This window comes from Mustelus asterias, chromosome 15 (genome assembly GCF_964213995.1).
Source record: "Mustelus asterias chromosome 15, sMusAst1.hap1.1, whole genome shotgun sequence".
NCBI lineage: Eukaryota > Metazoa > Chordata > Chondrichthyes > Carcharhiniformes > Triakidae > Mustelus > Mustelus asterias.
The window spans coordinates 21,035,868-21,048,250 of record NC_135815.1 but is presented as its reverse complement, the minus strand read 5'-3'; the positions used below and the strand labels follow the sequence as shown (position 1 = coordinate 21,048,250).

General features: G+C 44.7%; 1 protein-coding gene across 1 annotated transcript in view; it reads left to right on the top strand.

Annotated features, from left to right (window-relative positions):
• The window catches only part of LOC144504901 (regulator of G-protein signaling 7), a 416,072-nt gene that overhangs the window by 205,872 nt on the left and 197,817 nt on the right, over positions 1 to 12,383 (top strand). Inside the window, exon 2 of the mRNA XM_078230649.1 lies at positions 8,143 to 8,239. Within this exon, the coding sequence (XP_078086775.1) occupies positions 8,143 to 8,239 (97 nt within the window). The remainder of the gene's footprint in view (positions 1 to 8,142; positions 8,240 to 12,383) is intronic.

Below are 12,383 nucleotides of genomic sequence, written 5' to 3'. Positions count from 1 at the left end.
AGTTCCAAAAGGAATAGGGAAAAGTTAGCAAAGATAGGGGTGGGGAAGCTAAGTTTGTAATGGAGAGTAATGAAATAGCTTGAATTATTCAATATGTATTTTGTCTCAGTTTTCATGGAGAAAGTGACCATTGGGACTGTAGAACCTATGGATGTGGATGTGAAGAAAATAGTGATAGCTACAGTTCAAGGAGAAATGGTATTAGAAAGAAGAAACCATTCAAAGTTAACACACTGGGACCTGAGGAAAATGCGGAATACATTTAAGGAATGTGAGGAGAGCTAAGGAAGTAGTAATAAAGTCAGAAAATGCCGGAGAAACTCAGCAGGTTTGACAACATCTATGGGGAGAGAATAGAGCCAATGTTTCGAATTTGGATGACCCTTCATCCAAATTCGAAATGGCACGGTACGGTAGCACAGTGGTTAGCACTGCTGCTTCACAGCTCCAGGGTCCCGGGTTCGATTCCCGGCTCGGGTCACTGTCTGTGTGGAGTTTGCACATTCTCCTCGTGTCTGCGTGGGTTTCCTCCGGGTGCTCCGGTTTCCTCCCACAGTCCAAAGATGTGCGGGTTAGGTTGATTGGCCAGGTTAAAAATTGCCCCTTAGAGTCCTGGGATGCGTAGGTTAGAGGGATTAGCATGTAAAATATGTGGGGGTAGGGCCTGGGTGGGATTGTGGTCGGCGCAGACTCGATGGGCCGAATGGCCTCCTTCTGCACTGTAGGGTTTCTATGATTCTATGATTCATCTCAGCTCTGATAAAGGGTCATCCAGAATCGAAACATTGGCTCTATTCTCTCTCCACAAATGCTGTCAGCCCTGTTAAGTTTCTCCAGCATTTGATGTTCCTGTTTCAGATTCCAGGGTCTGCAGTATTTTGCCATTATGGTAGGATTAAAGGGTGGGGTTTTACAACCTCACTCAACCCGAGACCGGAAAATCCCACCCAAGGTCAACGGACCTTGCCATTGTCTGCCTCTCGCCCGGTTCCCGTGGCGGGGCGGTAGAATTCTGGCGTAAGTGTCTGACTATAATCTTCAAACATTTTTTGTGTCCAGGGAAATTATCCCTGAGCATTGGAGAGTGGGAATGTTTGTCATTGCTCTGCAAAGAAGACAGGAGGGCAGATGTTATGAGATCCCAGGTTGCTGGAAGGGCTGCTTGCATGACTAAACAAGGGTCCAAAATTGGGTATTCTGAAAGGATGTTAGAATGTTGAATTCTCTGCCATTACTGAAGCAGAGTAGGAAAATACTTTAAGAAGAGAATTAGGTAATTACATTGAATTTACCACACAGAAAGAGACTGTTTAGCCTAAAATGTATAAGGCATTGTTAATGGTGCGCATGAAAATCCTTCCACTCTATTTCATCCAACCTGATCATATTCGTTTCTTCTGCATGGCTCAGTGGCACAGTGAGGGACCTGGGTTCAATTCCCAGCTTGGGTCACTGTCCGTGTGGAGTTTTCACACTCTCACCGTGTCTGCGTGGGTTTCCTCCGGGTGCTCCAGTTTCCTCCCACAGTCCAAAGATGGATTGGCCGTGCTAAATTGTCCCTTAGTGTCAGGGGGACTAGCTAGGGTAAATGCATGGGGATATCGAGATAGAGGAATTTCACAGTAACTTCATTGCAGTGTTACGTAAGCCTTACTTGTGACTAATAAATAAGCTTTTAAACTTTAGGGCCTGGATGGGATTGTGTTTGGTGCAGACTCGATGGGCCGAATGGCCTCCTTCTGCACTGTAGGGATTCTATGATTCATCTGTTTGTCCAGCTTTTCTTTGAAGAAAGCTATGCTAATCACCTCAGTTCCTCCATGCAAGATCCACATTCTCATAGCCACTTTCTAAGTAAAGAAGTTTCTCTGAAATTCTTTTCTGGATTTATTCGTGAGTATCTTATATTTATGGCCCTTAATTTTGGTCTCCCACACAAAGAGGCATCTTGAAGGATTTAACTGGGATTAGGATATGTGCCTGCTCATATTTCAAACCACACTATTTAGGAGATTCTGAATAAGTCTGTCCTATTTATTTTAAACAAAACTGCGCACCTACAATTCATTTGTTCTTTTTAAGCAGAGTTACTATCATCTGCTTCGCGCTCAGTCTGGTATCCAGCGATAACGGCAACAAACTAATCCAGCATTTTCCCATAAGGGAAAAGCTAACTTTTTTTATTTACATCAACAGAAAAAGATTAAAATATGCGCATTTGCCCTGGTTTTATGGTGACGAGTGTAGTCAACTTGTAGTCAAATGAATTAATCTCTCCTTGGTTTGAAAGCTTTTTGGAGGGGGCTGAAAATGTAGGCAACTTTTGCTCACTTCGTTCGGACTTATGTCTTTCAGTGGTTTCTCATCTTTTCGATAAATATTTTATTTTGTCTGTGTTCTCTCCCCTGCCCTTGAAGGTGTCTTCACGTGTCGCATTAATCTCTGAATCCAGCCGAGGTTGGCAGCCTGGCCAGCTGGGGTACAGCAGAGATGCAAATTGAAATTGATCTTGCTGGGTTAAGTGACAGAGCGGTTCTTGGTTTGTGGAGGAGTTGCAAGTGTAAATAATTGTGAAATATCAATCCTGCTGCACATGGCACAGCGTGGCGGCGCAGGAGTGAATGTGAGAAGGTGACAGTGGACTCGTTTGTAAGTTGGCTGAAAGGAGATGGCACAGTGTGCAGGGACACAGCTGCTATCGAGGCCTTGCTTTGAAATCAGAGCTTTTGTAGTTGCGAGGATCTTATATTGTGGCTCAATAGAATCTGACAGACCTAACATTTTAACCCAGCAAACACCGTGTTCATCTGTGGATGTGAAAAATTTCCCACATTGTTCCAACCACTGGATCTAAATTATAGCCTGGAAATTCAGAAATTTCTTCAATTAAATTAGATTCTTCTCCATTTCCTCACACACCTCAATTTTGCACCTTTTGGTGATCTTCTGGTGTCAGTACCTCCCACCCTCCCCATCTGCTCATTTCTTAACCTCCTCTCCTGGATGTCCCTTCCCGCCAGCTAATTGTCCTTTCCTGATCATCTCTTTCCCTCCCCGATCATTCACCTTCTTATTTTGGTGATTCCCGACCACATTTCTCCCCCCCCCCCCCCTCCGCTGCCTCTTCCATGCCTCTCCTGAGGGCTGCTGCCTCAATAGTTCAAAATGACTTTGGCTAATTTGATTTATCATTGTCACATGTATTGGGATATAGTGAAAAGTATTGTTTCTTGTGCGCTATACAGACTAAACATACCATTCATAGAATACATAGGGGAGAAGGAAAGGATAGGGTGGAGAAGGGTTGCAGTTACAGGTAGGGTGAAGAGAAAGTTCAGCTTAACACATACGGTGGCACAGTGGTTAGCACTGCTGCCTCACAGCGCCAGGGACCCGGGTTCAAATCCAGGACCCGGGTTCAAATCCGGCCTCGGGTGACTGTCTGTGTGGAGTTTGCACATTCTCCCCATGTCTATGTGGGTTTCCTCCGGGTGCTCCGGTTTCCTCCCACACTCCAAAGATGTGCGGGTTAGGTGGATTGCCCATACTAATTTGCCGCTTAGTGTTGGGGGGACTAGCTAGGCTAAATGCATGGGGTTATGGGGATAGGGCCTGGGCGGGATTGTGGTCGGTGCAGGCTCGATGGGCCGAATGGCCTCCTTCTGCACAGTAGGATTCTATGATATGGTAGGTCCAGTCAAAATTCTGATGACTTCAAAAGGCGGGTGAGCTGCCTGGAGACATCAACAGGAGCCTGAAGTCCTCAGTAAATGAGCCAGAGTGGAGGCTGAATACTGAGTGGAACCTGAATCTAGCCAACACTGCCAATTTCCAGGTCACCATTTTTTTGACCCAAGCTGAATTTTCCCTTTATACACGGTCTTGCCCGTGGTGGACTCCCCTCTGCAAACACGGCGTTGACTCTGAATGTAATGCATCTACCCACAGATGGTCGCAGCACAGTCTCCGAAAATCCGGCAGCCTCAGGTAGACTTTTTACTGACACCTTGGAGCTGGGGCCAATTTTAACTCCCTGCTCTCGATGGATACCCGACTGCAAGATTCATGCCCTGAGCCAGTAGGGACCACTTTAAATTTGCAGATCAGCTTCAGGGACAGGGAGGGAAAACAGGTTTAGGTTTTTCCAGATGCCAGACCAAGGGTTGCTGAAATGAGAAGAAACCCCTCAAAGTTATTTTTAAATAGCCTCCTTGAAAGTGGCTGATGGGGCCTTTATCGTCACTTATCATAAATATGGATTTGTTCATAGAATCCAGTGAAGAAGGAGGCTATTCGGCCCATCGAGTCTGCACCGACCACAATCCCACCCAGTCCCTATTCCTGTAACCCCACATATTTACCCTGCTAATCCCCTGACACTAGGGTCAATTTAGCACGGCCAATTAACGTAACCCGCACATCTTTGGACTGCGGCAGGAAACCGGAGCACCCGGAGGAAACCCACGCAGACATGGGGAGAATGTGCAAACATCACACAGACAGTGACCCGAGGCAAGAATTGAACCCGGGTCTCTGGCGCTGTGAGGCAGCAGTGCTAACCACTGTGCTACCATGCCACCCCAAATGTCTCGTGATCCTGTTCTTCCTGAAGCTGCTTCAAAATTTGTTTATCTTAAAGAATTAGCTCAGCTGACCCTCCATTCATGATAATGCCCTGGCTACCTCTAGGACAGGTGTGATCATGAGCCAGCTGGTGCCTGGTGAATGCGGAATGCACACTTGGTTGACATTATTGTGGGTTCATGGTATAAATAGTTTCAATTCTCAAATTAACAGGAGGTATCCGCTGCTGGATTCAATACCATCAGCCGAAAATCAGGAGAAGTCACTTTTCCATATCAATCAGGGAGGTGATGGCCTAATTAGTGAGTTAATACAGAAACTCAGCTAATGTCCTGAGGACCCGGGTTCGAATCCCGCAACAGCAGATGGTGGAATTTGAACTCAATAATAAAAATCTGGAATTGAGAATCTACTGATGACCATGAAACCATTGTCGATTGTCGTAAAAACCGATCTGGTTCACGAATGTCCTTTAGGGAAGGAAATCTGCTGTCCTTACCCGGTCTGGCCTACACGTGACTCCAGAGCCACAGCAATGTGGTTGACTCTCAGTTGCCCTCTGAACAAGGGCAACTAGGGATGGGCAATGAATGCGGGCCAGCCAGCGACGCCAATGTCCCACAAATGAATAAAATAAAAACCTGAGGTTTAAGCTGTAGCTATGAAAAGCAGATGAAGGAATTTCTGCATGTTAATGAAAGGTGTAGAATCATGTTGACTTGTGTTGAAGAATTGATAGTTCTTTTAATTTTGATACTTGTAATCCTTCCGAGAAGGTTAATCTGTTAATTGCTGAGCAGAATTGCAGTTGGTTTGGAAATATGAGAAAATATGAAAAATATGGGTGTTAAAACTGTCAAGATGTTCTGAGGAATTGGAGGAGAGATCATTCAAGAATATAAATGGCATGATCATAGGGCCTAATCGGACATCATCAGAAAACAAATGTGGCTTTGGGTTGGACGATGAACAGTGCCTGTTCAATGCACTGCAGACAACGCATCAACTCTGTTTCCCCAGTCATCTGATTGCTGCATTAAATCAATGCTTACCAGAGTGTTCATTGGTTGGACACATCAGCTAGGGGCCCAAAATCACAGCTTGCTCGAACCAGTTAAAGCTACCTTGCATGGTGTAAAGCTTGCCTACACCTTTTTCAAGGTAAGCAGTATTGTGAGTGGAGTAATGACTGGAAGCGTAGTGGAGAACATGCCCCTGTCTACATCAATGGGGACAAAGTAGAAATGGTCAAGAGCTTCATGTTTTTAGGTGTCCAGATCACCAACAACTTGTCCTGGTCCCCCCATGCCGACACTTTAGTTAAGAAAGCCCACCAATGCCTCAGCTACGACTCTCACCAGCTTTTACAGATGCACCATAGAAAGCATTCTTTCTGGTTGTATCATAGCTTGGTACGGCTCCTGCTCTGCCCAAGATTGCAAGAAACTACAAAAGGTCATGAATGTAGCCCAATGCATCACGTAAACCAGCCTCCCATCCATTGACTCTGTCTACAATTCCCACTGCCTCGGAAAAGCAGCCAGCATAATTAAGAACCTCACGCACCCTGGACATTCTCTCTTCCACCTTCTCCCGTCGGAAAAAAGATACAAAAGTCTGAGGACACATACCAGCCGACTCAAGAACAGCTTCTTCCCTGCTGCCATCAGATTTTTGAATGGACCTACCTTGCATTTCTCTACACCCTAGCTATGACTGTAACACTACATTCTGGACTCTCTCCTTTCCTTCTCTATGAACGGTATGCTTTGCGCAAGAAACAATATTCTTCACTGTATACAAACACATCTGACAATAATAAATCCAATCAATCAAAAGTAAGGGTTGGCAGTCATGCAGGAAGTAACTCTGACCTGAGAAACAGTGAAGAACGAAACATCATACTGTGCCTTCAATGTAGCAAGGACTACATTGAAGGCACAGATAGGCAATGAATGGAGTGTCACTCAGTCCTGCGCTTGTACTTGGAGAAACCCATTGTTGTCAAGCAAAGAGCTCAGCGATGTAATACCAACAAATAAAAGACCCTAAAAGTCCTGATTCTGAGTGTTTTTCCTTGCGGTTCATTTTGTACCTGAGCAGAGGCTTACAGGAATGGGGAACCTGACCGTGCAAACCATCTTTTTTTCGTTCATTTGTGGGATATGAGTATTGCTGGCAAGGCCAGTATTTATTACCCTTCACTAATTGCCCTGACGAAGGTGTGGATGAGTTATCTTGTTGAACCACTTTATAATTATGGGGTGGATATATCCACAGTGCTGTCAGGGAGGGACAGACTTCCAGATTTTTACTATCAAGGGATAGTAACGGAATAGGATATAGTTCCAAGCCAGGATAACATATGGCTTGGAGAGAAATTTACAGGTGGAGGTGGTGTTCCCATGCCTCTGATGCTGTTTTCCTTCTAGGTGGTAAAGGCTGAGGGTTGGAAGGTCCTCTTGAAGGAGACTCGATAAGTGCTGCAGTGCATCTTGTAGATGCGCACGCTGCTACACTGTGTTGATGGTGAAGAGAATGAATGCTTAAGGTGGTAGATGGGATGCTCATAAAATGGGCTGCTTTGTCCTGGATTGCGTTGCGCTTCTTGAGCATTGTTGGAGTTACACTCCTCCAGGCAAGTGGAGAATATTCAATCACACTCCTGACCTGTCTATTGTAGATGGTGGACAGGTTTTGGGGACTTAAAAGGTGAGATACTCTCCAAAGAATTCCCAGCCTCTGATCTGTTCTTGTAGTTTCAGTATTTAAATAGTCAGTCCAGTTAAGTTTTTGGTCAATAGTAACCCCCCAGGATGTTGGTGGTAGGGGAATTCTGCCACGGATAAATGCTGTTGAATGTCAAGGGGAGATGATTAGAAAGTTACGTCGAATCCATACCCAAAACATTATTAAAGAACCTTGACAAGGCTGAAAAAAAAACAATGATTGCATGGATAAAAGTATATCGTCTGAGATGAAATCTATGTTTTCCAAAATCTTTTTGTGAAGGCAATGTTTTTATTATTGTTACAGCAATTCTAAATCAGGCACAAACAGAAAATGTTGTTTAATCTTAAATACCAATTTTTTCCCCTAGAATATATATATGAACAGTCCAAAGATGTGCGGGTTAGGTTGATTGGCCATGCTAAAATTGCCCTTAGTGTCCTGGGATGCGTAGGTTAGAGGGGTTAGTGGGTAAAATATGTAGGGATATGGGGTCTGGGTGGGATTGTGGTCGGTGCAGACTCGATCGGCCGAATGGCCTCTTTCTGTGCTGTAGGGTTTCTAAGATTTCTAAGATTATTTTCTTTACAAAGCCATGATTCATGCTGCTAATTCCTTAAAAAATTGAAGCTTATCATGTAAATACAAAATGAAGTCCCATGGAAATGAAAATGTTTCCCCAAATTAAAGAATAACAAAGCGTTGGACCTTTAGTTCTTGCAAAGAACAGAATTGGCAAGGTTCAGTCTCTTTTTAAGAAAGTACATGCAAAGGTATGGAGTGCAAAAATAAGGTATTTATTCAATATTTCCCCCTCTCTTGTTTCAGATGGAAGATGTTATAGCACGAATGCAAGAGGAGAAAAATGGGATTCCTATTCGCACAGTGAAAAGCTTCTTGTCAAAGATCCCTAGTGTATTTTCTGGTAAGATACTAATTTTTGCACAGTAAGAAACAGTAATGTCAGCTCAACTTTAGTCACAGAGAAGTTACTGAAATCTGGTTGTCAAAGACAAAGATGGTGTTTACCGTGCGACTTGCCATTTTCTGCCATCAGAATCTTCTGGTCCCGCCGAAATGGATGGCAATTTGCGTTGCTTGCCGGCCGGTCAACCCACCTTTGGTGGGACTGGAAGATCGAGCCAGCGGAAAGGGCAGGAAAATGTCTCAGATTAACTGCGCAACTGGATGAAGAGAAGTTGATCAAAGAGCATCAGCATGGATTTAGGAGGATGGGGAGGTGTAATGTCTGACTAACCTAATCAAATTCTTTGAGGAGGTCACATCGCAGCCTTCCCAGTTGCCCTCTGTGCTTGATTAACAACTTTCATTGCCATAACCACTGGGAAACCACCTTGTAGAAGTGGAGGTACTCAGAGGAGGCTTGCAGGAGGATCTTTTCTTTTTGCTTTCCATGTTTGACATAAGCAATTGTCAAAACGCTGCTGTCCTTGTCTTAACTCGCAGCATGTTCTGATCCCCTATCACCTTTATACTTGCAGACCTTCATTGGCTCCTGCTCAAGAAAAGTCTTAACTTTAAAATTCTCATTCTTGTTTTCAAATCCTTCTATGGCCTTGCCCCACTCCACCTCTGTAATCCTCTCCAGTCCCACAGGCCTCCAAGATACTCGTGTTTCTATAATTCTGGCCTCTTCTTTATTCCCAATTATAATTGCTCCACCGTTGGTGGCCATGCCTTCAGCCCCCTTATCTCCACGTTTGGAATAACCCTATGCTAAATCTTTCTTTCTCTCTCGCTCATTTTCCTCCTTCTCAACATCCCTTGGAACTTACCTCTTTGACAAAACTTTTGGTCATTTGGCCAAATGAGCAGAATTTTTCAGTGGGATATTCCATTGCTGCCGAAGGCAGACCCTCACCGTCGCGGGTTTCTCAATGGCGGGAATTGCACAGAACAGGAAAGGTAATTGACAGCGACAGAATCTCCTGATCAGAGAATCCCAGTGTCGGCCTTCTTAATTACCTGCTGCACCTGCAAACCAACTCCTTGAGATTCTTGCACAAGGACACCCAGGTCCCTCTGCACAGCAGCATGCTGCAATTTTTTACCATTTAAATAATAGTCCATTTTGCTGTTATTCCTACCAAAATGGATGACCTCACATTTACCCTCGCCCACTCACTTAGACTATCTATATCCCTTTGCAGACTTTCAGCATCCTCTGCACACTTTGCTCTTCCACCCATCTTAGTGTCATCTGCGAATTTTGACACACAACACTTGGTCCCCAACTCCAATTCATCTATGTAAATCGTAAACAATTGCGGTCCCAACACTGATCCCTGAGGCACACCACTAGACACTGATCGCCAACCAGAAAAACACCCATTTACCCCCACTCTTTGCTTTCTGTTAGTTAACCAATCATCTATCCATGCTAATGCATTACCCGCAATACTGTGCACCTTTATCTTATGTAGCAGTCTTTGGTGCGGCACCTTGTCAAATGCGTTTTGGAAATCCAGATATACCACATCCACAGGTTCCCCATTGTCCACTGCACATGTAATATTCTCAAAGAATTCCATCAAATTAGTCAAACATGACCTGCCTTTCATGAACCCATGCAGCGTCTTACCAATGGGACAATTTATATCCAGATGTCTCGCTATTTCTTCCTTGATGATAGATTCAAGCATTTTCCCTACTACAGAATTTAAGCTAACCGGCCTATAGTTACCTGCCTTTTGTCCACTTCCTTTTTTAAACAGTGGCACCACATTTGCTGTTTTCCAATCTGCGGGAACCACTCCAGGGTCCAGCGAATTTTGGTAAATTACCACTAGTGCATTTGCTATTTCTCCCTCCATCTCTTTTAGTACCCTGGGATGCATTCCATCAGGACCAGGAGACTTGTCTACCTTTAGCCCCATTAACTTGCCCAACACTACCTCTTTCGTGATAATGATAGTTTCTAGGTTCTCACCTGCCATAGTCTTCCTGTCATCAATTTTTGGCATGTTATTTGTGTCTTCCACTGTGAAGACAGACATAAAATACCTGTTCAATGCCTCAGCCATTTTCTCATTTCCAGTTATTGCATCCTCCTTCTCGTTCTCTAAAGGACCAATGTTTATTTTCGCCACTCTTTTCCGTTTTATGTATTTGTAGAAACTTTTGCTATCTGTTTTTATATTCTGAGCTAGTTTATTCTCATAATCCATCTTACCTTTCTTTATAACTTTTTTCGTGGCTTTCTGCTGATCTTTAAAGATTTCCCAATCCTCTAGGTTCCCACTAATCTTTGCCACTTTGTATGCATTTTCTTTCAATTTGATACCCTCCTTTATTTCCTTAGATATCCATGACTGACTATCTCTTTTTCGACAGTCCTTCCTTATCACTGGTATATACTTTTGCTGAGCACTGTGAAAGGTCGCTTTGGAGGTCCTCCACTGTTCCTCAATTGTCCCACCATAAAGTTTTTGCTCCCAGTCTACCTTAGCCCACTCCTCCCTCATCCCTTTACAGTCTCCTTTGTTTAAGCAGAAGATACTGGTATTGGGTTTTATATTCCCTGTGTACACGGGGAGAACATGCAAACTCCAAGCCGGGAATTGAACCCAGGTCCTGGAGCTATGCGACACCAGTGCCACCGTGCCGCCCAATTAATCAGAAGTGACGATACAGGGAATATAAAAACCTAATGCAAGGATATGGGCTGGAAAGCTACTAATAAAGAATTCCTGTGTACAGGAGGACATTAAATCAAATAGGAGCAACATTTACAAATAAAAATATAGGAAAGATGAAGTAATGAAAATTCTCCAAATGTTTTTGGGTCATCTTTTCATTCACCATTCTGTGCTCAAAATGTCTAACAGTATCTCCTGTTGGAGCCTATGTTTATTTGAGGAGTCTCAGCCTTGCGCATACACAGCATCCCAGATGTATAACTGTCAGCTTTAGAAATTTATGAAGGTATTACTATACAGCTCCCAGTATGCAGCTTGCCTACAGCTCTTAGATGTTGCTATGATTGACAGGAAGAATATTCTGAAATAATGGTAAGCTTGGGACCATCGACTGCAATCGGATTGGACTGGCTTATTAGTTTGGGATGGAATTTTCCCAAAAGATGAGTCATTTTTGGCCTGAAAACCGGTGTTTTCCCACACTTAGTTTTTTGGGAGAGAGGTGAATTTTGCATTGGCCATGAGGGGGCGTGGCCCAAACACGCCGGTAAGCCCGGCTTCACAGAGACCAGGCGCCAACCTCAAATTGAAATTGAAGACCGCCCTCCCTCCCCCCATGGACATCGGGGAATCTCCACCCACCCCGAAGGGATGTTTACCCATCCCACTTCCCAACAAAGATTGGGGCCATCCTAATGGATCCTCCTTCATGAGCCTCCCCCTTCATGATCCCCCCTTCATGACCTCTCCTTGACCCAGCCCCCTCAGACCCCACTCTCAGGCTCCATCCCCCTCATGTCCCATCCCCTTGGCAGTGCCCACCTGGCAGTGTCACATGGGCAATGTTCAGCCATGTCCCCGCCTAACCAGGAGCTTCAATCGGGCCCATGAGCTGGGAAGAAAGATAGCGCTAGAGGCTTTTACACTGGGCGCGAGCTGGTCTCGTGCCAAGAGCCATCTTCCCGGCCCTGTTTTGCCGGCACGATCGACTTTGCACCCGAAAAGGGCACGAAGCTGATTTAAATATTAATGATGTGCTTTGCATGTTTCCAGCCTCCCGGACGTATCCCCCCTTCTCCGGGGGGATCGGAGGCTAATGAAGGTGGTTGGCATCATTCTCTCCCATTCTCTCGCTCTTTCGGCATCTAGAATTTCTTTTGCAAGATTGCACCCAGTATATTGAAATGCTCAGTTAAATATGCTGATCTGATTCATACCCTTACTGGGTGGGAACCAGGTTATGTCCGGGGGGAACGGTGGATGGGAAGATACCGACGAGGTTCTGCGCTGTTGCAGAACATGTTAAACCAGTGACCCGCGATTCACTGTCCCCGCTCCACTCAAACATGTTCTGCACCGGGCACAATGTAACTGGGAAATCACAGCCCAGGAATCACTCAGGATGCTGAA